Source organism: Falco cherrug, chromosome 2 (assembly GCF_023634085.1).
Source record: "Falco cherrug isolate bFalChe1 chromosome 2, bFalChe1.pri, whole genome shotgun sequence".
NCBI lineage: Eukaryota > Metazoa > Chordata > Aves > Falconiformes > Falconidae > Falco > Falco cherrug.
In genome coordinates, this window is record NC_073698.1 from 65,049,900 (window position 1) to 65,075,200 (window position 25,301).

At 43.1% G+C, this 25,301-nt stretch overlaps 2 protein-coding genes across 3 annotated transcripts; one reads left to right on the forward strand and one right to left on the reverse strand.

Annotated features, from left to right (window-relative positions):
• On the forward strand, window positions 1-10,892 carry PROZ (protein Z, vitamin K dependent plasma glycoprotein). 2 transcript variants are annotated; one of them, XM_027804855.1, is made up of 8 exons: window positions 1-160; window positions 1,776-1,927; window positions 3,413-3,437; window positions 6,391-6,504; window positions 7,919-8,050; window positions 9,316-9,401; window positions 9,481-9,604; window positions 10,137-10,892. In XM_027804855.1, exons 1-8 carry the CDS (start codon window positions 94-96, stop codon window positions 10,646-10,648), a joined length of 1,212 nt encoding a protein of 403 aa, XP_027660656.1. In that variant the 5' UTR covers window positions 1-93; the 3' UTR covers window positions 10,649-10,892. The 2 variants fall into 2 exon arrangements, with proteins under 2 accessions (XP_027660656.1, XP_005438889.1); XM_005438832.3 differs by having other exon boundaries at window positions 4-160; window positions 1,764-1,927.
• A 305-nt stretch (window positions 10,893-11,197) lies between these two features.
• PCID2 (PCI domain containing 2) lies at window positions 11,198-24,523 on the reverse strand. The gene is made up of 15 exons (XM_055702175.1): window positions 24,365-24,523; window positions 23,873-23,963; window positions 22,264-22,353; window positions 21,757-21,830; window positions 20,946-21,013; window positions 20,383-20,422; window positions 19,850-19,904; window positions 18,103-18,206; window positions 17,273-17,348; window positions 17,008-17,149; window positions 15,838-15,938; window positions 13,701-13,774; window positions 13,406-13,531; window positions 13,083-13,206; window positions 11,198-12,107 (listed from the first exon to the last, which is right to left on the reverse strand). Exons 2-15 carry the CDS (start codon window positions 23,912-23,914, stop codon window positions 12,018-12,020), a joined length of 1,206 nt encoding a protein of 401 aa, XP_055558150.1. The 5' UTR covers window positions 23,915-23,963; window positions 24,365-24,523; the 3' UTR covers window positions 11,198-12,017.
• Window positions 24,524-25,301: the final 778 nt, after the last annotated feature.

The following is a 25,301-nucleotide window of genomic DNA, read 5'->3' on the forward strand; positions in this document are numbered from 1 at the left end:
AGCTGGACTTTAAACTTCCACACCTCTCATGTAGCCATTTCCCTCACCAGCAGCAGGAATGCAGGCAGGCGGCCGTTAGGCTCAGAGGGTAACATGGCAAGGTGCTCTTGGACAATATTGTTTCTTCTCCCTGCCCTTTTCCTTCAGGCAGAGCAGACAGGTATGGCCTTTGTTTTGTTGCAGCTTTAATTCTGATTTGTGCTCCTGCTCCTCTAAAAGCCCCAGTAATTTTTTACCTTGTCTCGTGTTTACTTTGTAGCACAGGGTGACATCACTGAAAACCATCTGTTCCTTATTTTCCTTACATTTCTCCTGTTAATTTCATATAGCTAAGTAAAAACTGCATGAAGTTACTGAGGCAATGTAATGTTGAAGTGCCATCATTTACACCGGGGTAATATTTCACCTTTTCTTATCATTCTTAATGAGTGCCCCAGATATTAAAGAGAATTTTGTTTTATATTTCTAGTTGTTGCTGAAATAAAGAGTCCTATGAAAGATGCATGCTTGTTATAGCTTGAAGAAATGTATGTTTCTGCACTAATCCTTCACGGTTTGTCAAAAATAAGGAGGAGCTGGGCAAGGAAGAAAAAGAGGGTGACTGCTTCAGAAGGTCAAAACACCCCTGGCAGCAGCCGATGCGCGCTGCCAGTTATGCTGGATGCATTGGAACCACTTCATGGCAGAAATGTGCACTGGGGTGCCAGATAACACTTTAAAATGCAAAACACAGTCATGAAGCTTTTTCATTTTTCTTTTTTCATATCACATGCAAGCCTGTTGCTTATCGGATACCCTTCAAAAGCATAACTAAGCATTTGCATGCAGTTTCAGAAGAATTTCATTATTGCTGTCACTTTTTCCAGTTCTAATATTATTATTTCAACCTTTGTGCCTAGCAGTGCTGGGCCCCCAAACGCTGTATAAAACAAACAACAAAAAAAATCCCCAAACCCCAAACAACAGTCCCTGGCCCAACGTGTTTACTTTCCAAGCGCAAGCGAACCGACGAACATGTGCTGACACACACAGCCACGTGCTGCTTCATGACAAAGGCAACAGGCTCCAGCACAGCACAGCTACCCAGCTGGCAGGCAGTTCTTGTTGCAGGCATCATTGCAAAGAGTAGTCTTCAGATCTGATAGCTGTCATGGTTTTGATCTCTCCTCCTCTTTACTCAAATCAAAAAGATGATGGTGTCTTCCACATAAAGAACAGTATATGATATAGCCCTCAACTTTGAGGGGTAGCTTTTATTTATTCTCCTTAAGAAACATTTGTTTGAGAACTCAGCCATGTTACAGCTTTGCTTCTCAGCAAAAACAACCCCGTGACCTAAGACTGAAAGGCATCAGTTTGGATCCATCATCATAAATTAATACAAATCATTTTCACTTCTGATGAGTCTGAAAGCCCTGTGCAGTCTTAGGAAATAGCTTCTGCCTTTATGATACTGCTTTTTCCCTTTCCCTGGCCATGCCACAGCAATGCTGCTCTGTGTGTCTCGTGCAGGAAGAAAATGCATCGGGAAGGGCTGCAGATTGTCCCTGCTTGACAGCAAGTCAGGCACTTCCCAAAAGTAAAAGGTCACCACTCCTCAGTTGAGTTTGGGCTGAGGAAGCAGGGCTCTTTCAGTATGTAAGTTTAATGTGGCTGAAACCCCGAATCAGCCAAAGGGGTTTCTCCCTAGAACGAGGATGTAAAAGTATATAAGGAAATGAATTTAAGTACTTATGGTAGAGTTTTGTCATACAACGTTCCAGTGTTTATATCAGCTAACGACGCAAACAACATTATCAAGAGACAGAGGCGTGCCAGTTCCCTACTTTTGGAGGAGGTCCTCCAAGGCAGCTTGGAAAGGGAATGCCTTGAAGAGAGATGTACGCATGAAGAAGCGAGAGAAGTATTTGAAAATGATGAAATGCTCGTAAGTACTTTGTTTTCCTGCATACATAATAAAAATTACTGCCTTGGTCCTTTACTATCAAATACAGCTCCACAGCCTGCTTCATTTGTTTGAGTTTCTCTCCATGGGAAATCTTTGCACTTTCCACCTCAGCAGGTAGAAAGCAGGTGTCTTCAGCCATCAGAATGGAAATGCAGAGGTCAGATCTGACACTTTTAAAGTCCCTGCCTGAAAGTGACGTGTCCTGTAGCCTGTGTTGTGAAAGTGTATGGCTCTTGTCCCTTCCTGACCACACAAGAAATACAGCTTCAGCATCCCCTAGGGACCAGGAGGGTGGAGGGGATGTTAGGACGGAGGGAAGCAATGCACCAGCAGGTAGTGGGACCTATAGGAAGAGGCTCACTTAGCTGGTGGCTGCAGATGCCCTCATGGAAGAAGCCCTGCTGCCACGTCCAGCTGGATGCTGTGCTCTTTAATAACTATCTGGCCGGAGACCGTGCTTGCAGGGAAAGCAGCAGCAACAGCCATAGGGCTGCCCGTGGGTGGTCCTGGTGCTTTGGGGACAGTGGGGAGAGGTGTCCCCACATGGAAAGCAGCGGCAGAGCTGGCTGACAAATGCAGGGAAAAGCGAGGCACATGGTGCTGGTGACCTGCAGCTCTGCTCTGTGCTGACCCAGCTGCCTCCAGCAGCATCTGCTGTGGGCCAAGTGGGATGGGATGGGACAGGATGGGGTTGCTTCCCAGGCCACTGCCTGCTGAGGAGACAATGGCCAGGCATTTCTTTTCCGGGAAGCCCTACTGCTAAAGGATCAGCTGTTCCTCTCTGGGGATCTAAAGTGTTTGTTTTCCTTTATAGCTTCTTAAGAAACTGTAAAGGAATTGTAAAGGAATGAAGCTGGTTTAATTAACAATATATAGCTGTGGGCTGGCTTCAGGGGCGATGGGTTGGCTGGTGTGGATAATGTGCAGCTGTGGCTGGTTCCTGCTAAGTAGTTAAATAGCTCTAAGGGGTATATGGAAGAGGAGCCCTGGATGAAAAGAGACCTGGAAGAAGCAGAGAGAGGAGAGTGCCCTGGAGGTAGGAGAGACAAGGAGAAGGATGCAGCAGAAGCAAGAAGCAGGGTGGACTGGCCTGAAGTGTATGAAGGAAACAGCACACAGTAGATGAACTGTTGAAACCTTGTGGGGGATTGGTGGCTGTGCTGGGGCAAGGCGTGGGGACTACTTATTGAAGTTAACCTGGTATGGGATGGTAAAAGCCTTGCTGCGGCTGCCTGGTTTTGAGAGTGCTGCAACAAGAAACAATAAAATAAGCAGGATGCAAACGCTCTCCCATCTCAGTCAAATTTTGCTGGCAGGGCAGAACTTGCAGATGGGCAGCTGTGCAAATGCTATGCCATAGTATATATTCTCTCATATTTTGTTTTATCAAAATATTCATGGAAGGTGATACTATCTGAAAGTTAAAGTCTGATTTCCCTTTTTTCTTTCTCTTTGTTTTTCCAGAAAATGTTTTGGGATGCCTACTACGGTAAGCTGGCCTCTTGATTTCTCTCCTTCATAGCACTGTCATGTTATGAACATCATGATACAGTCTAGTGCTGAATTTCTGAGAGTTTTTAGTAGTTTACAAGGAACAGCCAGTCACTATTAGTCATGTCTATAGTAAAGCAGGAGAAAGTCTTGATGTGAAAGCATTAAAAAAATTAATAAATAGAAAAAAATGTGTAAGACTGCAAAGGGAATGAAAGTTGAAGGTGAGATGTTATCATAGTAAATAGGCTATTTCTTCTCCTGAACTTAAGGCTGTTCTGGCACAACCTGGGGCCTGAGAAAGCCTGCTTTGCTGATACAATAGAGCAACACAGCTATACCAGTAAAACCTCCCAAATACAAACCTACCACCTCAATGTGAGTGAGAAAAATGGGTGTTAAAAGCTACTGGGCTGTCAGCAAACTCTAGATGCTGGCAGTCGTCATCCCTTGGCAGCTGTCAAGGCAAGAAACAAATCTGTAAAAGCTGAGAGGCTGATGTAACTAGATGCCTCCAGAACAAGGAGCCTGGGGAAACAGCTTATGGTGACTATGCCCTATTCCCTCCATTTTTCTGCATACCTCATCCTAAGTTTTTCTCTTGCTTTCAACTTTTATTAATGTCTAATCTTTGTTTTAGATAGTGGGTATGAAGGTGGCAAAACCAGTGGTTAGTATTAATTTTCTGCAGGGGCCACTAAAACGCTGAGTCCAGGGAACCATTACATAGGAGAATCCCATCAGTCATATAAATGTTACGAGGAATGACGCTAAATATCTGGCCTTTCATTACTTCTGTGAGGGTGGGATTAACTTCTCCTAATTTCAGTCACAGTTTGTACTAAGCATGTCGTGCAGGCTTCCTCTCTAGTCTATGAAGAGAGAAGGGCAACCAGTGGAGAATGGTCCATCCAAACAAGCTTAGCCATAGTTAGGATGCGTCACTGGCTTTGGCCTCAGGGGTGGCTTCCTTGCTGTATTTAAATGCCATTGTGTCCTGTCTTCTTCCTACAGAACAGCAGCATGTTTCCTTCTCTGTGATGTCTTTTCTAACATTTTGAAGAGCATTGCTGTGCATTTCCATGGCTTCTTTCCTCCTCACTAAACAAACAAAACCAATTTTTCTATCCTGTCTTCCAAAAATCTCATTGCCTGGACATCTGGTATCCATGTTGCTGTTGTCCCGTAGCCCAAGGTAGGCAAATCTGTGTAGTAAGGGAGGCCTGGGGAGAAGGGCTGAGCACCCACCCAGCTGCTGGCTCATCCTTTGGCTCTGTTTGTACTGCTCCACCTTGGTCTCGTCAAGCTAAAGCTGACATAGCAGCATCTTGCTGTAGTGTGGATGTATGCTGTCAGGGCACTTGGCCTGAAGTCACACTTGTCCCTGACACTCTCTTACTAACAGTATAAACTTAGCTGTTGAGAATTTCTCTTTAAACAGTTTTGCAAGCAGCTTTGTGCATGCCTCATAGCAGTCTGTTTTCTGAGCTCACTTAATGCCTGAGGCATTTCTGTTCTATGATGTTCACTGATTCCCCGCTAGGTCCCTTATCCTATAATACAATTAGATTTAATTGGTTTGGATTATTCATGAAAAATACATGGTGGTTGTTACTTACCACCTTCTTATTTTGCTGGATGCTTACAAACAGTTTGTTTAATCTTTCCAGTAACTTTTATATTATATATTTTATAATTATTAATATATTATATAAATCAATAACATTATATAAATTAATGAAATACGTAAATCAGCATGATTTATGTATAATTCCTTGAATCTTCTCTTTCCTACTTTAATAAAGCTAGGGGCTAGGTTTACTTTTTTCCCCAGTCTTGCAGAACCTCACCAGACCCCAGACATTTTCTGAGACTTCCCTACCTATATTTGAGTATGAATTTCAGAGGCTTGAGACCATCTAACTTGCTCCAGGTTGTAAGTGTAGCCCTTCCCTAGCTCCAACTACTCACTGCTGCTGCTGGATGTCTTCGCCCCTCAACTCTGCCTGCTCAGCTGTGCTGATGACACACACACACACCCACCAAGCCCACCCAAAAACCCTCCCAGGAGAGCAAAAGTGTGCCAGGGTACGCTGGTGGCATCTGACTGCAGGTGGGCTGAAGGTGGTAACTACTTTAAGCCAGCATTTTAGTACAGCTAACACTCAAAAACAGATGTGCCCATCTGAGCAGATGGTGGTTTGTGGTTTTTTCCAAGTAGTAGGCAGAGTTTTCACCTTTCCATCCCCGATATCCATTATGGCAACCTGCAGACTGAAGTTAACCTCTCCAATGAAGTTTTAAATTTTAAAAAGGTTGGAGAGCATGTCCCAGGTTAGGTTTTTCTGTTTTGCTCACTGATTGATCAGGTCTATGATAAGCAGTTATTTGGAGAATGTTTTCAAACTCTTTTGGAGTCTTTCCACTGGGTAGCTTGAAGGGAAGCTGGCAGCTCTGCATGGTGCTTCACCCATAGTGAGGACATCCTCTGGTTTGCTGGAAAGACTAAGCTTGCTAGTGTCTGAGCAGCTGTACAATAACTGTATAAATGTGTAAAAGCCAGATTTCCTCCTATTTTGATGTTGCTTGCTGTATAATTTTGACATCAGCTTTTTTACCCAGTGCATATCAACCTAACACGGGAGACCTAAAACACACGTCTCGCATGACATTTGTAACAAGCGCATGGACTGTAACTCTGCTTTTCCCTGAAGCACAGCATCTGTCCTCCAGAAGCAGGCTCTGCCTCTGGGCACCTCCCAGCCTCTGCCAGGGGCTGCGGGAGCACCTCTGGAACTGGAGACTCAGGCTAGAATCCCTCCCAAGGAGCGGCTCAGTGAGACACAGCCCGTTTCCTTCCAAACTGCTTTTCACTACATGCTGGGAAGGGGGCTGCATAATTTGGGTCAGCAGTGGTGGTGACTTGTCCCTCTCCTGTGGCATTTCTCCAGGTGGCAGGAGGTGCTCATCCAGCCCCTGCCAGCACAACAGTGTGTGTGAGGACAGCATTCGTGGCTACACCTGCACCTGTGCCGAGGGCTATGAGGGAGAGAACTGTGCTTTCGGTAAGGCATTGCTCTACCTTCTAAGCCCTGTCTCCCGCTGTCGTAGGCGGTCCCCAGGGAACGACACACAGCTCTCCCATTACGGCCAGTTATCATATTTTAGGTTAAAACACAGCTCTTGGCAGAGCAGGGGTGATGTGTGCTGCCTGTCTATTGAAATATTATGGCATCCCAAGGTTACGCAGGCTGCCTCTTCTCCCTGAGCTTCCCTCCTCTGGGGACGCAGCAAAAGAGCTGAAGCTAGTCCCCATCACGGGTGGGCTCCAAAGGCAGCCCTGCCACTGCCACCTGCATTCTCCAGTTGCTTGTCCCGCTGTGGTCCCAGGTGGCACATGGCCTGAAGAACCAGGGCTGCAGTGCCAGGGTGGCTTCCCACACACACCTGTGAGACAGTCCCTCAGGACAGAGGGACTCCAGAAAAAAAACCCCACTTCTCAGTATAAAAGGCATAAAACAAAATGGATGCTTTCTGGCACTTAAACCACCCTGGGCCAGATACTACATTTTTATATCTGCCCAGGTTCTACTTTCCAGCCCTTACCGCAGCAATTTTTGCTGGCTCAGAAGTCCCCTTGGGTGGGAGATGCCCTGGCTGCCACAGGGCAGGGTCATTTGCTGTATAAGGGGGGGTGACTGTGACCAGCTTCTTGGGGAGTACAGAAGATGATACAGCTCGGACCAGTGCTGGGAACTGGATCTGCTCAGCCTCAGCCATAGAGAGCCACGTTATGTGAGGTTTTTTGCTACTTCTCCACCTGTGAGCTAGATCCACCATCAAATGGCTGTTCCTCTTGTTGCTTTGCATTTGCCTAAGTGTGTGTTCAGCTATGGAAAGTTGACCAAGCATGTTTCAAAGGTGATTAATAGCCTGTTTCTTTTTTTTATCTTTGGCAGCTGTTAATTTTAAGTTTCTTAGCACAAGTATGAGAATTAACAGCTATGCATTTGTTTTTGCTGAAAAATGGGAAGCTTTAGCCACCCTCTTCCTCAAGCAATACCTGCCGCCTTAACATGTGCAGCAGTTTCCCCTGCTGCAGATAGGCAGTGTTTAAGGGAGCAGGAAGAAAACCCATGGCATCCTTCCACATGTTTGCATGGAAGGTCTAGTTTGACCCATGGCTAATGCTCCCCAAAACCTAGAGGTGCAGACAGTCTGATGCAGGGATGTGCTGGGTGAGCACGGTTTGTAACGAGACTGTAGATGATGCAAAAACTCAGCTGTCTCCAATTTCTGCTTAACAAGAGGAGAAACAATGTGGGGGGGGGGGGGGGAACGCCACCAAGCCAGAGTCCCTACCCACCTCCACACAAAGCAAGTGAAAATCAAGTGCTTAGTAAAGAGGAGAGAAGCCACGCAGGAGTACTCCAGCTGAACTCCAGTCCCCAGTGCTTTTCCTCCACTTGTTCTGTTTAGCTAAAAACGAATGTCATCACCACCCAAAGGAAGGATGTCACCACTTCTGCTACCCGGGAAGCAATTCCTACCGTTGTTCCTGTGCTGATGGCTATGAGCTTGGGAAGGATAAAAAACAGTGCATCGCATTAGGTAGGTGTGAGCATGGAGGTACAGGGGGCACATGCTCAGTGCTGGGGTGGGTAGGCCACTGTCTGATAACCAGATGCGATCAGCTTGCTTTGAGCCTTAAGTGATGAGGTTACTGACCTTCCACACAGGGCAGAAAGAGGAGGCAGCTAGGGGCCACCACCCAAGAAACCAAAGCCGTAGTGAAAGAAGTGATATTTGATCTGAACACTTAAACACAGGTCTGCAGAGAGGACTGCTCACAGGATCACTCATGAGCCAGGTTTACCACTCCTACGCTTGGTAAAGAGTAACTCTGCTGAAGACCTGTCTGTTTGGGAATGAGGTTCAGTTGATTCCCATCAGGCACCTGATGGCCTGATAAATGAAGGGCAATGTTTGCTGCCATATTCATTAGTTTGAAGCAATAGCCGCCTTCAGTATTTCAATCTCACACCAGGTATCTCATTCAATCCCATCCCTTTATAAACCAGGTCTACCAAAAATGCAGTTGTACACTTAGACCCTTGCAGACCCTTGAGCAAGTAGGGCAGCCCAATAGGAGTTCAGCTGTAAACCCACACCTTGGTGACGAAGGCTTGATGTCCACACTCCGTGCACGTTTCAGGTGGGCTTTACTTCAGACTAGGTCTAGTTTGGTCCTGTGGACTAAGCACCCACTAGCTATGAGAGTACATCATGTGCGCTCCTGAAGGGTATGTTCTGTTTTAGCTTTACCTGAACACAATCCAGTTTGTGTGACCCAAGACCATCCCACAAGGTAAACAGAAAGCATGATAAATGCAGATAACTAGGAGAATCCGCTTGAAAAGTATGCATGCTGTCTGAACCAGAACAGAAAGGCATACATGTCCCTAGAGTAACATCTTCACAAGGAAAACCCAGGATTTACCTTGTTCACATTGGGCCACAGCTGTCAGGTATTTGGCACAATTCAGATACAGGATACAAAGATGAGGAAGCAAACTGCTGGTGGTTGGCTGGAGAGGAAGCTTAGTTTCATTAGTGACAGACACAGTGAAATCTGGTAATTGCAAGTCTCATGCAATGACCCAAAACGTTCAGCACAATCACCAAGCTATCAGACTACAGATGTCAAATAAATTATTCCCATTTTCCCCAGCTGAGAAATTGTCCTTGTTCTTCATGCAAAATTGAAACCCTGAAGTGAAGGTAGAAGCAATAAGGTATTTGCAGGTATTAGCTGTTTTGTAACAATACAGCATGAGGTTTTGATTATTTTTTTCCTTTTTTAATTCATTTGCTAGATCAATGTGCATGTGGCAGACTTCAAGACAGTGATAATCTGATAAGTAAAACCAGGAAGAAACATGATGAGCGATTTCCTTGGCAGGTATTTCTGGCAATTCATGAAACCCATCGCTCAACCGCGTACAGACAGTGCTACCCATTGGTTTTTTGCATTTCCTTAGGTCCTCCTGCTAAATTCTGAAGGGAAGGGCTTCTGTGGAGGAGTGCTGCTAAAAAGTAACTTTGTATTGACTACGGCAGAGTGTGCCCTTCTGCACAGCCATTTTGAAATCAGGGTTGGTGCTGGTAGGTGATCAAACACATTTTCTCTTGATGCAGCACATCTTGGTATTGACAAGGTAATTTTTTTAAAAAAAGCTTACTGAAATTTTTGCTGCATAAAAACAGTTAAAGGAAGCAAATCCACTGTAGTCTCATTTCAGCACCTAAGTATCTTGAGCTAGATCTGCAGCTGCCCCATACTTCCCTACAAGCCAAGCAGAGAGACAACTGACTCTCAAACAACTCAGAACTCGGCACCTAGGAATAAGCTAAACCAGGTGGACTTAGAGGTGGCTTTTGTTTCATGCCAAAATTCACTACTTTTGTTGGGTATTTGTCCTTCCCACTTAAACTATGCATGCTTCTACCCAGCATGGAACAGCTGTCAGCGTAACATTCCCAGTTTACCTTTACTGCAGCAGTTTTGAGAAATGGTGCTTTTAGTTTCTCTCATGCATGTACTTCTCAGCATGATTAGACAGGTGTCGGTTTGCATGCAGTTTTCAGGTCTCTGATAAATTAGTGCTAAAAGCAGTGAAATATCATTGTTTCACAGGGTCTAAAGGAACAAGTGGAATTGAGAAGATAATGCAAGTTAGCGAGAAACACATACACATCCGGTATGATGAAGACACTGGTGAGAACAACATTGCGCTACTACAACTCCAAGAACATGTGGAGTGCAACAACCACCAGCTTCCCGTATGCGCTCCTGAAAGAGACTTTGCAGAACATGTTTTAATTCCAGAGCTGGCTGGTACAGTCAGTGGCTGGAGAATGGAAGGTGATGAACTCCAAGGTGATGAGTTGCAGGTTTCATACCTTCCTGCAGAGGACTGCAAACAAATCCTCAACATAAGCCTCACAAACAGGCAATTTTGTGGACACCTTCAGGAGGCCACAGACAAGCAACTGGCCGGAGGAAGCTTTTTAGCTACTGAGTATAAGGGCACTTGGTTTCTGACTGGGATATTGGGGTCCTGGCCACTAGAAGACACGGACCAGGAAACATTTCTCTTCACCAACACCGCGAGGTATATGATATGGTTTAAACAAAAAATGAAGTAAAACACAAACACAACCAACCCTCCAGCACCAATCTCTACCAATCACTGCAAGGGAACATTTGGATGCAGTCAGTACACCCATCTGAGACTCTGTGATGATTTGCAGCAATGGAAGTAGCAATGATATGTATATAACTCCCATTTGTACAGAAAAGCCCATCTGTCTTTCCTTCTGCTGACACATGATACTGTGAAACATCATCATGTGGTAAACCTAGTTATTTTACTAAAAACTGGCTGAACTTAAGTTTCCTAGAACTATTAATCCTAAAATTCAGAAAGCACTGATGTCTTCCCTGCAATTTAAATATTGGGAGAAGGAAATTAGGGTTTTTAATTCTTGTTACCTTGAGGTTTCATTCAGCAAATTCATATTATTTCAGCATCCCAACAAGGAAAACTTCTGAACACCAGGGGAACCTCCAAGCCTTTAAATCAATGCTCTCATCACACTAAAAAAAATGCTTCTGTTCATACGTGCTACCTGTTTTCCCTTATGAATCATGTCCACATCAGTTAGTGGGTAAAATAAAACCCAAGTCTCAAAGAGTGGGGGAAAAATGTTTTATTTCCTGTAAAAATAACTTTTAAAACTCAAAACTACCACTCCCCTCACTATGGACAAAGTTATGTTGCATCACCCCAAATAAACAAACAAAACCTCCAAGGTAGTAACACAAAATAATGGATCCCCAGATGCAGAATAAAACAATATCAATAAGCTACTTAAATAAGCTTTTGTTCTTCATAATGAAAATGAAACAAAATACTTCCCAGATTAAAAAAACCCCACAAACCTATCTCTAGGCACATACAGACAAAAATCCCACATTTACTTGAACCTGTAAGTATTGCTGACATAGTAAAGCTTTTGGTGTCAAGCACTTCTCTACTTTTAAGAGAAAGCCTGAAGAGAGTGTTTAATACCAGTAAGATCATTAAATGGACTTAAAAAAAATAATGAAAGAAAACATAATTTCCATTCTGATGAATGGATTAATACAAGTAACAAAGAAGGATACTTCTCTCTGAAAGATAAATCCAGAAATAGTAATACAAAGTACTTTTATAAAAAAGCGTTTAAGCAGTTTGGAAGGAATTTGGAATGCTTTGCTTTATTTCTTCGTAAAATACTTTGAATGATCTAGACAGTCTGCAGAACGTATCATTGAAAAGTTAACATTGCATTCCAACACGCTTTGTAACACTGGCAGCCTTGGCCATTCTGGGAAAGGAGCCACAAACAGCTCCTGGTACTCCAGTCCTGGACATGAACCAAATAATTTACAGTGTTCTCAGGGTGATTAGGAGCAGCTCCACTGGACAAAGCTGAGTATCTGAGAGGTACTTGCATGGATAAGATGCAACACTCAACACACTGTTGACAGCGGAGGAAATGGGTTTTGCTTACTGACCACAAGCTTTTGATGCTGATGAGATATATAGCCTTTAATGTGACCCTGGCAGGAGAAAAGGACAGCGTTAGTACTAGAAGCTGGTAACACAACGCCCACCACCCCAGCTGTCTTCAGATTACATCAAGCAAAGACATGTAGGTACAGTCAATCACCACTGCACTACTGTACTTTGTATCTATAAGGATCCAATTTATGCAACTGGGTCAACTCAAAGTAAGCAGAAAGTTGGAACCACAACCACGTCTGCATACTAACGGTGCTGTCAGACAGAGCCTGCTGTCAGGGCCCCCTACTGTGCTTGCTTAGGTTTCCTTGAAGAGACAGAGCTCTACAGAAGCATTTCTGAATTTACTCTTGCTCACTTTAAAATGAGGATTTTATCACTATTCCATACCAAATAAAGTAAATTACACAATACTTCCTTTTCAGACATAGTGTGTAACACTGAAAAAAATCTTCCAGTGACCTAATCCCACCCTTTGTTACTGCTAGACCAAATAATCTGTCTCAGAAATAGAGAAGTGGTTCATTTCCTTGCTAACACTGCAATGCTGCTCCAAAATCTCCGATTTATTAGAAATCTCCAGATTTCAAGCCTTTATCTGTTCACAAATAGTTGAGATCCACTTAAATATGAAATAAAACCAAAGAAATCTGGTTTTCATTTTTTCTGATGTTAGAATGTCAAGAGTCTCCCCTACTTCAAATGCGGAAGGAACAAATCCCTTTTGGTCCCAGATACAATTATCATATTTTTGAATCAGTATTTATGCGTATATAGAAATGTTAGTACTAGATTTGTAATGTAAAATTCAACTTCCGTTTAACTGGCTCCTGCAAAAGAGGCACCCCTCAGGGCAAACGAAAACATTTCACTTGGGGCACAAGTCAATCAACTTTTTTACACAAGAACACTGGGATTACTGATATGTTTTTGTAATGAACTTTTGCTCTCTACCCAATATATTTTACTGTCTGAAGTCTGGAAGGACCAGACAGCAAGCGGTCATCACATACCATGTATATAAGGTTAGCTAAAATGCACTGGACTTCATCAATATCAACATCATCTACTTGCATGAATTTCAAGGCAAACAGAAAGGCGTCTAGAGATAGCTGATGGGTTTTGAGTAGTAAGTATCTGAAAGAAACAACAGGGAAAAAATCTGTTATTGAGAAACGATCACTTAAAAATTCTGGTTCTTAGAAATATGGCCTTTCTATAATAAATTCACTTTAACAGGAATTCAACTCTCAGAGAGAACCAAGGAGCGATCTCAGTCCTAGGTGAAACTGTATTAAATATGCTTTTGCAAAAACATAGCTTTTGTTACACTTACACTTTCTTGAAGAGATTTCTGTATGTGATGATTTTCAGCTTCTCAAGGATAAGAAAGATTCCACATCGAATAAAGAAGGTCTCATGCTTTGTCAGAGCATCATTCAGTAGGAGAAGATTGCCTTCGCTACAATGATGAAGAAATGAAAACATGAGAGGGTCTCACCCAAACGAGAAAAGAACTTGCTTGACTTGGTAGGAATATCCTCCCCTTGCCTTCCTCAGTCATCCCAAATAAATGGATTTTACTTATTACTTTTTCAACTAACACACAGCACAATAAAAAATCATCATACCTCACAGCCTTTGTTACTTCAGCAAACTGCATAAGGTCATACTTTTTTAAGAGCTGAACTGTTGGCATATGGCCCTGAAAAATAAAGTTTCCACGTTTTCCAGGGTAAAGTCAAATGCCTTTTAAATGTAATCTAGTAAGCTATAAAAACATTTGTTAGAGAAGAAAGACTCTAACATGGTATTATCCAGTAATATTTAATAACATTTGAATATTATAATATTAAATTATTTTAATATTTTAATAACAAGAGTTTAATAATTTTTTTTGCTACAGAATAAGACATGAATAAAAATATGTGTAAGACAACCCTTGTAGCTCAAGTCATGGTAACATGGTTTAGGGAATTTTAGTATTTCTTAATGTTGGGGAACAGTTCTCACACTCGTAAAATCAAGATCCTGTGACATGAGGCCTAGGCAAATCCAAATTTTATGTCGTGGGGCTGTATGATTTCATCTGCAAACAGAAGAACCATGGGAATCCCAAGCATTACTAATAATATGCAGTATTTCACATTGTCCAGTGCTAGCTCAGTCTGTACCAGAATTTTTTTTCATTATGCCTCTATGCAGAAATAAATATGTCCCCTCAAAAAAACAAACTAAAATAAAACAAAGAGATGGAAAGTTTAAGTTTAGAGAAACAAAATCAATTCTCATTGCTAGATCAGGTAAGACCGAACCAGCTACATTATCAAAAAGAAACTTGTTGTTTTCCCCCTGCACAGGAGAGATCAGATTGCACTCTGACTTGGGTCAGACTTTAAATTTAGTTACCATCATGCTGTGCTGTTGCTACCTCCTTTCCTGGTTGGAGGATTAGCTGAGAGCAGAACTCAGCTGCATAGTTACTGAGAGCTGCTAGGAATAAAAAAAACCCCAAAACATCCAAGCTATTTTAGTACAGTTTAAGGTTAGTGTTAATGTTTGGGCTCTGATACAGTGACCTTTATCTGGTTCTTTAGCACCTCTTGTACACGAGAACTGTTCCAGAAAAGCCACAGTAATTCTAGGCACTAATGGACCCACCAGTTTAAGGCACCCAGTCAGGACTGGGACGAAGCTTTTAGGAAGACTGTTAGGTTTCCCTTATCAACCCTACCGTTGATTGATCTGAAACCAACCAGTAAGAAAGTCAATAATTAAAAACAGAAGCCAATTATCACGCCCACTGTGCTTCCCCTTTATGCACTTGACACTGCAAGGGACTGGAAAGGGAGCACTGAATGGAAAAGGGAGGATGGTCATAAACAGGTTGGGGCAAAGGCAGAAGATGGCAACGCACAGAAGCGGGTGATAATGACATTCTCCATAGGCAACTTTGGTAATAGAGCCAGGAACAGGAAACTCTAACATCTAGTTCTTGTCCCCCCAGTTACACTGAATCACATTGTTAACATAATCCCACTAACTCAGGGATACACAAATGCTAGCACAGCACATGGGAAAGGACAGGAACAAGAAATGGAGATATGCTTAACTTTCTAATAGAAAGATGAAATGATCAAATAGTAACCAGTCTTCATTGATTTGTTCAAAATCAAAATGCTCTACTTCATGACCCTTCTGACATGCCTCAAATGGGCAAATGTACAAGGTGCAAGCAGAAAACCCAAAGATAGGAATCCTTTCACTTCTGTGGCAAACTCCCCTCAACAGTCTTCAGCCATGTGTTTGCACATCCTCCTTCCCTTCACCAGGTGAAAGAAGCAAACAGATTTGTACTAGTGAATCCACACATTCTCTGGCCCATCTGTACACCAGACAGGCACTCTGCTACATGATGTAAGTTGCACTGTTAAATGCTTCCCCAAAGAACTCAAATTTATCTTTATTACAGAGGTAACCTCAGTTGCATCTTTAGGAGGGGTAGGAGGAAGGTAGGGGGAAAGGAGGCTGGGGGTTTTGTTTGTTTGTTTGGGGTTTCCGCCCCCCTCTTTTTTCTTTCTTTTGTTGCTACAAATGGCAATTCAATGTTTTTTGTCCTCACACAACAAAGTGTGCATATGCTGGCTCTTATGGCAGTTAGGCACAGAAAGCCTCTGAATTCCAGTAAGGGAAAAATAAGAACAGTACTGAGCATCAGTTTGGTTATCTGTCCCTAAAAAAGTATTTAGAACTGTAACATCTACTCACCAACAACATTTTTACTGGAAGCAGGTAGATCAAAATCATTCTTTTGTTCTTCTGGCTTGAGCGGTGACAATGCTCAAAGGCAAACGACAGATACTCTTCAGCTGCAGACAAAAATAAGAGTGCTAGTAACATGAGTCAACAACAAAAATGGATTAAAACTGTAACACAAATTCTGGGCTCAATGTCCATCTCTAGCTTGAACCCATGACATTTGAAATTCTATTAAAAAAAATATCACACCAATCAAAATACATTAAGAAAAAAATACAAAGTATTACCAGAAAAGTATGTCCTCCTTCAGAAAGACAAAGAAAACCTGTCAAGGTCTAGATGTCAGAGGTAATAGCCACAAGCAATATTGGAATTTTCAGCTCATTTTAGTAATATTATGTGCTACTATTACAGGAGGGGAGAATCTCAAGAAGCGGTGATGCAACCAAACTCTATTTTCTAAATTCATAGCTTAGGTTCTTCAGTGGATGTAAGCTGCATGCGATGCACCCACCTGCTGAGCTGCAGAAACATGCCAGTGAGATCACGCAGCATGACAACATGAAAATCCCTCATCACTTTTCACTAAAAGAGGGCAAGCCTGAGAGGCAGAAGACACTGTATAGAGTAACAAAACCAGCTCCAAAATAGATTTTGGTCAGGGGCTTCAGTTAGCAATGAAAGTTGTGCAACTTGCCTCTAGAAGCATTTCTACTAATGACTTTTAGAAATCTCAGAAATGCCATTTCTACACCTTCCAAAACATGCACTGAGAAACTAATTCTACAGTACAGGTTGGTGAAGATTTCCTACATGGCATACAGCAACTTCAAGAGGACAAGAGAGTCGCAAAGCCTCCTTTGTGAAACATTCTACAAACCTGTTCTTTCGGATGTTCATACATTTTATTATGCATGCACATAATGCATAAGACTACAAAGAACTTTACTGACACAAATATTTTAAAACTGGGCATATACTACAATCAGAATTGTCATGTAATCTCACCTCCGACCTGACTCAGCCTAGGGGCCTTGGATCTTTCAGCGCGACCTTTGCTTTGATCAATGCAAACACAATTGCACCTTCTACACACATTTTGAGTCACGCACACATGACATCAGCCAGACTTCACACCAAGCAGCAGGACTTTAAATCTATCTTATTGGCACACAGTACCTTGCTTAAAGTCACTGTCAAACATGGCTTTGCGTCCAACATAATATCGGTATGTCACTCGCTGTGCCATACTATATTCATCTTTCAGATTTGAGCTGTCAATTGCTCTAATTAAGGGCTTACATAGATGGAGCTTGTTGATCTGTTAAAAAAAAAAAGATTTAATTTTAATCAGAGAGTTTAGATAGATGGTATCATACAAAAAAGGATGGGTTTAACTTAGAATATGAAATACAAAACACAGCTTACCAGACTTGAACCCTACCTTAAAATAAATTTTAAACAGCTGATTCACAAGAAATAACATTCCCCACTTTTTGGAATCCTCAATGCCTGCTCGACTGTCATAAGAAGAGAAAAAAGAAAAAAACCTACTAGTATTGAACATTGTAAGAAAATAATGATTTTGTCGCGGTTCAACCCCAGCCAACAACTAAGTACCACACAGACATGTGCTGTTCGTCCTTATGGTAGATTCCCTCCACAGATATTTCATAGATTTTTAGGGTAAAAATAAGTGTCTGAAAATAAAAGTCAGGGCCACACTCCTTCCATACCAGCACTGTCAAAACAGAACATGTTTCCATCCTAAACAGCTCTGCTACATTTTTTCAACGTAACAGAAAAATGCCATGCAAAATATTATTCATCTGCATCAAGGTCCTCACTCCAGTCTGCAGGTAACACATACGCTAGCATAGCAGTTGCTTGTAACATTCAAGGTGAAAGATTTTCTCCACCTAAAAAGTGTTGAAACTGCCAAGACTGGAAACCAGAGAGTGACCTCTTTTTCACCTGATTACAATGAAGCAAACTTGACAACTAAGAGGGCACAAAAGCATTAATGATCTTTCCTGAGAAACAGGGACATAATTAGTTCCTCCCAACAACATCTGCTAGAAGCATTAAACCTGAAGGGAGGCCTCTCCAGCTGTAGTTAATAGTCAACAGGGAACAGACTATAAATGAGAGGAAACGAGCCTCAAATGTTCATTCTTACCTAGATACAGACTTAGTAAGTGGGAAAATCTTACAAAGTTCAATACGTTCTTAACAATTTAATAGTCCAAGTTCTGTAAAGGATCTTTCACTTACGTGTCACTGGCACAGACTCGAAAACAGCTCATCAGCAGTTCTGCTGCTTTTTCCAACATGTCACCAACTTTGCTCTTCCCTTTCTTCACTAGCTGTTGATCTGCCTATCATTACACAGCAAGAAACAATGTGTAATTCTACATACTGTTTTGTTGCATGTAAACAGTTCAATTCCTTAATACAACATTTTATAAAGTATTATAGCAATAAATTTTTCATGCCTGCTATCCCCCAAATCTAGAAGGCAGTCAAGCTCACAGAATAAAAGAAAAAACCTGGAGAGCCTCCTGAACATGTACCAAACCTAATGCACAGGAGGATTGTCCACAGCTGTATTGGAGCACTACACTTCAACAAGTCTTCAAAGACCAAGAGTCTTGCAAAAAAAAATGTCTTTTGAAAAAAGCAGACTAAAATGATTACCAGTTACAGAGTTTGAGGTTTGGAATTTATAATTAAGCTTATTACTACAGCCACAAAGGCTGTATTTTATTTCTAAACCATATTCTACATTTTCTAGCAGTAACACACACTGCTAGGACCTGGGACTTTCAGAAGAAATGGAAAACATATGTCATAGCAGCAAGAGAAAAAAATAAATGAGTTGCCAACACATGGGAAAGATCTATGCACTGATTAATGCAGAACTTAAACAATAAAGAAGGGCAGGGGGGAAATGGCAAGTAGATGTTTACTGTGTGTTTTCTAAAAAGTTTTACTGTAATGTTTGCATTCTCACTAGCTGAAATGTAAGGAAAAGAAATGGAAATGCATCCTCTGCTGCAGAAGTCTTCTCTGCATCTGCACCCTTTGAATATACTGAAGTTAGAAGAGTTCAAACACTTCCAGTACGACTGATCCCACTGTCCCACTTTCCCCTTTCTCATACATCTCAGATATACAAATTTGCCACATTCAGACTGAGAATTGAGACTTCTTACAGAGCAGGCACACAAACACAAAAAGTATTACCTGTGCAAGCATATCAAATGTGTCATTTTGTGGGTGTGTGGGCACAAGAAAGTGCTGAGTGGACAAATGCTGAAAACACTGGATATTGTGAAAACATTGGATATTGTCAAACTCTAACCTAACTGGAACTCTAGCTTCACCTCTTCAGGTAAAGTGAGTAGGAGCAAGATCACAACCCTGCCACTTACCTTGGCCTAGCAGTTCTCAACAGATCCCTACACAAGCTACTTCAATTCACTAGCCTGAGAAAAATAATGTAAATTGGGCGGTTTTTTGCTTATCAGCAGCTGTATCAGCTCAGCAAGGGCTCCAATGAGCATCAAAAGCAGTACACAAAGCTGGAAATAGGGAAAAGAGACAGAAACTTCCCTCTTCAGATGGGGTGAGTGGTTAGATTATCTCAGTTGGCTGAGATATCTCCACACTTACAGAGATCTCCACCAAATCCCAAGGATAACACCTGGAAATAGTGAGTAGTGCCACCATGCTACTCTATAAAGACAGTACTTAATCACTTCATATGCTCTAAGCAACTGCTGTGAGTTGCATGCAGGTCCTTAGAACCTCTCTAGTTCAAGCTGCAAATCAAGATGGGCACACTAAGCAACCTAGTTTTTCAATAGGACTGGATGAATTTAGTGTGTCAACAAAATCTGAAACAATGTGTTAAACAGTACCTAGCAAAAACTAGGCTATGTAATGATGTCTAAAATATTTCCACCATGGAAACTCCTAACAGAGAAAAGTAACAAGCCTGTTAATCAGATATACTTACATTATTAGCAAAAATTCGAAGATCAAGGGCTACAGCATACATAATAGGTAAAGCCCTAGAAAAGTAAAACACTGTATTTCACATGTACAATTCATGCAATGTGAGACATGAGAAACAAACTTTTTTTTTCCTAGTTGGTCATAAAACTAGAAAAGTATACATTCATCTTTAAATAAGAACTATGCACTTTTAAAAAGGAAAGACTTTCAAGACCTCAGAATTTCAGAAATACTACAATGGAGGAAGAATTAATTCTGAAACCTTTTTTACTGTGGCTTTAACAAAACACCATCTCACCTTGAACAAAATCTTTACATTTACTTATGGAGCATTCTACGTAATTAAGCTCAGGTGTTCAGTTTTCACACTTTTGGACCTATAAACCCAAACAGGCAGCAAAACTAACTAGGCTGCATTTAAGTATCACTGGAGATAAATAAAAACTATAGGCACAATTTTAGTTTGACTACCATGGTATTGTACTAGGGAAAGATGACAGTCTAGTTTCTAGCAGCTCTCTATGATGCACTCACCAGTTTTCTTCTTTATGTGCCTGAAATGCTCGCAGGAAGGATGTATTGTATTTAGGAGAATTTCAAATGCTATGAAGTTAAGCACATATTTAAAAACCAGCAGTTTAATGGTACTGTATATTGCTACATGAAGGGGTAGAAACCAAAAAAGCAGGAAGTACATGAGGAGTCAGGATGCAAAGGCACAGTAGGGAAGTATGTGAGCACAGCCACACACTCCTCCGTGTGGTAGTAGCAGTAAGAAACACTGGGCACTTAAAGAGATAAGATGGCTTTCTTTATAGGTATCTTCCCCTCTAGTCAAGGACAAACTGGGAGGTGTATTAATGATCTAAGGGTTTCCTATGCTGTGTGAGAAATTAATTTTCTATTCTAGAGCCAAGTGACAAGTCCTACAGAAAGCTGAGTGTACCTGGACTTCCTTGCTTAAGAACCTACACAGCTGAAGTGTATTTGGAAGCAGACCACACTCCATTAGATTTTGAAAGGGGTAAAGATAACTTAGCCTACAAGACGACACACAGTTCATCTGAAAACAATATACGAGTTTCATGGAAAAGGATATTGGACAATAACTGTTTGGCATTTGTATGCTTCTACGAAGTCATGGTTTCCAACAGCGTAAGTACACCTGCCAAAGAAAAGGTGTATTAGTGCATCAGGAAATATCATATACCTAAGACAAGTATTTCTTTTTTGCTTCTTACCAGGCATAGAGCTTTACAGTTTATTTAAAAGAGGCACAGAAATATGATCAGAAACGTTCCTAACAAAATGGAGCAAGTATTTTAACACAGCACTAAGCCTGATAATTGTAGCAAACTGATCCGAGAGGTGAACAAGGATTTGTTTCTCTAATATGGACAGTACAAACTGTAATATGCTAATGCTTATTGAACCTGCCACCAAGATTAGCACAAATAAAAAAATTTCCGTGACTGTTGAAAGTGAACTGAAGACTGTGTTAATGCAGATTTTTTTTAAATAAAAGCCTCACAGAATTACTTGGGTCCTAAAGCTGTCTTAAGAGTACTTCTAGAACTAAAATTCCCTTTTAAAAACACCTACTTCCCTTACTTATTTCACTGTAAATTCTTGTGTAGCTAGTAAATGCAGAGCAAAGGAAACAGCAAACACCTAAACGAAAGCTGTGTCAATGGCTATACGCAGATGACTGCCAGGTACATGAAACAAACTTTACGTGGAGAGGAGAAAGGTGGTCTTTATTTCCTGCAGTTCTAGCATTATTTGTAAGAGTAATAAATACCAAGTTTTCAGATGTAAGCCCTTTAAAATAACTAAGTAAACCCAAGGATTTCCTTCATCCCTGCTGGATACCTCACAACTGACTTTACATTCCCAGTCCATCTTTACCTTAAGTGGGCTGCAAACATTTCATCATATGGTGGTTCCAAAACTTGTTGACACTTCTCCTCTGGAGTTGGAAGCTAAATACAGAATAAATTAATGAAACATTAAAGGAACATCCAATGCACCAGAAACAGAACACCATATGGATATTTTGTCATGGCAGTTTTATGCATATATGACTGCTACCTGTCAGTATCTTATGTTACATTAATAATCACAGCCAGCATAATGAATTGCTAGCATGCATTCTGTCTCCAAAACCTGATCAGAGCTAGTCTTAAATAAAAGCATCTGAAACACATATATCACAAACGCTGGAGCCTGGCTACCCACTGTTTCTTTGTAGTCACTTCCACTGTGCCACGTTACTAACTAACGTAGACCTGGCCAGAAGGTCCTGCTCTGGCCTATGAAACATCTCTGAGGTTTGTTTCCAATGGAAAGGAAACCATATAAAGAGCTAAGAAAACCAAAAGCAAAACAAAAGAAAGGTCAAGAACAGATTCTCACCTGTAGCCTTGGGTTGGCAACATGTGGATGTTTAAATGATACTAATTCTGCGCAAAATTGTCCATCTCTGCTGTCAATGGCTTCTTGTACCTACCGAAGAAAACAGACATATTACAGAATCGAATCTGGCCACAGCCACACATATTTACACATGACAACAGAAGCCATGTTCTGTTACCAAAACATGTTACCACTGTTCATCAACATCAATACCAACTCAAATGTGAGTTTTTAAAGGTTTAAACCAGAACTAATCAACATTGTACTTTCAATAGACCCGTTTTTCACAAAAGTATCAAGGGAAGGTAAGGTGAACACTATTGGTTTTCTCCTTATTTGTAGGATACAAGCAAACCAGAGACTCTCCAAACAACTTGGGTGGGTTTAGCATCATAGAACAGGAGTTGTGAGCCAGATTTGGTTAAGCTTTTAAAATTCCAGTTACACTTACAGGCATCAAACATAAATGTGAAGGCATAAACAATCTTTGAGTAACGCATAAAAATGAAGGCAAGTAGATTAAATGCATAGCTATCATTCCAAAGGCAATGTCTGGTATTAGACTAGCATCTGTATAGAATACTGTTGAAACCTGTCAGGACTGTAAATGTTATATTCTGTGGGAGAATGGCTTAATTCTGCTTCCTGCTCAAGATAACTCCTTGTAAAACATAGTGTCTGAGCAGCTTATTGTGACGTCAAGCTAGAAACTTCTTCAGTTGTGGAAGTAGTTTTAGATATTACTTCTTAAGAGTTCCTTTCCCACTGCTTGTGCTTTATTTTTCTGGTTTGTGTCCTGACAGGAAAAGAAGAAAAAAAAAGTTTGCTGCGTGGAAAATTCATACCAAATGGGAAAAATCATAGACTAAAATAGCAAAGGAAGCAGGAAAAGAGTGAAAACCAACTGCTTAAACTCCTTCAGAGACTGATGGGGTTTTTTAATGTAACGGAGAGCTAATTTTTTGTTTTGGAAGTAGTTTTTCTTATTAAATGTAGAATGGACTGGCAACCAGACAAGATGCCGAACTTTCAGAGCATAGCACTGTCCTGAGAGATCTGAGCTGCTCCAGTTTTGAGACTAAAACCCAAACAATTACTGGTTTTGTGCCCTTCAATTGACTTGAATGATCTTGACCAAAGCGAGTATGATGGTAACAAAGATGGAAATAGACAGTTCAGGAAGAAGCAGTAGGAGTGGTCACACTAAAAGCTTGACAGTGAGGGTTCTGCCCAGCTGCCCTCATGACCCTGCTCCTGCCTATCCTCCACGCCACACACAGCGTCTCTGCACTCTGTATTCCTTAAATCCCTGTATTTCTTGAATCCTTGAGCTGCATTTGTTACTACACAGACACAATCCCACTACATCAGTTCTTATGGATAAATTACTTCACTATCCATTATATCAGTAACCATTGCACTTCAGGAATTCCAGCTACACATCCTTGGCACGCAGCTGGTATACTCAACACAGACTGAAGTATATTCCTTTACCATGTCACGTGTTCTAGGCTGATTTATTTCTTAAGGAAGAAAACATATTTACAGCAAACAAAAACAGATGCACACTCTAACATGTGCCCACAAATAACAAGAAAAACTTGCTTACTTGCTGCAAATACTGATTTATGGTGATGTGCGCCATTAACATGTAAGTAGATGAGGCAGGATTCGCAAATGAAACGCAGCCGTATCACATTCTGCAAAATAAACGGGAGTTTCCGGAACAGCAAAGCGAGAGCATCCCATCACAGGTGCCCTCTCCCCTCCGAGGGCACACGGGGACTTCATGGAACCTCTCGGTGGCGGGCAGCTGCTGCCAGCCTGCGCCTACACAACCACGGGGAAAACGGCGCAGAGCCCAAACCCACGCTGCCGGCCGCCGGACACCGCGCGGAGGGGAAGAGCCCTGGCGCACAGGCCCCAGGGGAGCGGAGCGCCCCGGCAGCCGGCGGGCCCGAGGCGGAGAACAGGCATCGGGGGGGCAGGAGGGCGGCGGCGGGAGGCGCCCCCCCCCCTCCGCCCCCCCCCGCACCCCCGACGGCCCCGCAGCCCCTCGCCCCCCGCAGCCCCGGCCTGCCCTGCCCCCTCGCGAACCCACCCTCAAGCCACGGCACGGTACTTCCGGCAATGGGACAAGCCCTTCCGGCAACTTCCGCCGCACTTCCGGTACCCGGCAGGGCACGGGGCGCGAGCCAGCAGCCAACCCAGCAGCCAACCGGCGCGCGCGCGCCCCGCGTCCGAGGGGCAGCGGGAGCGACGCGGCGAGTCACGTGACACCCACCCCCCAGCGGTAGATGCTGCCGCGCTGCTTCTCCGCCCACAGCGGTGCCCAGGAGGCGGGGCCTTTCCCCAGTAGCCAATGGGAACGCGCGATGGGCGGTGCCGAGGGCGTGCGTCAGCGATAAACCTCGTGTGCCGGGGCGTGCTGCACGTTCGCGGGCTGCGGGTGGGTGGGTGCGTGGGCTGGCAGTCGTGCTGCTGCAGGTTCTCCGCCCGCGGGGGGTTGTTGGCATCGTGGGAGCGGTGGCGCCTGCTCGCCGTTGTCCCCCCTGCCTCCTGAAGGAAGAGAGTGGTAGCCTCCGTGTGCCGGGGGCCCCGTGTCGCTTGCCCAGGAGAAGCCCCCGGGCCCAGCCACCCGCCTCCGTGCCCAGCCGGCCGTGCTGCCGGGGAGCTCCCTCCCAGCTGCGGGCGCTCTGAGCTCGGGACCAAAAAGTTAAATCAAGTGTTTAACTCCGCAAACCACGGCGACACGCGGCTCCTGCCGGGCGTCAGGCGTGTGACACGAGGGCGCGGCCAGGCTGCGCCTGGGCCAGCCGGAAGGCCCGGCCGGGTCGGGGGCCACCGCTCACCGGGGCGCGGGCGGGCCCCGCGGGGGGGGAAGCTGCTCCGGTGAGGCCGGGGTCAGTGTGGGGAAGGCAGATGCTGCTCCGGCGGCCCCTTGGCGCGGTGCCGCTCCGCGCCGGACACCAACGAACAGCGCCAGGAGAGGCAGGGGGCACCGAGGGGCTGCGAGGCGGTGGCGGGGAGCCGCCCGC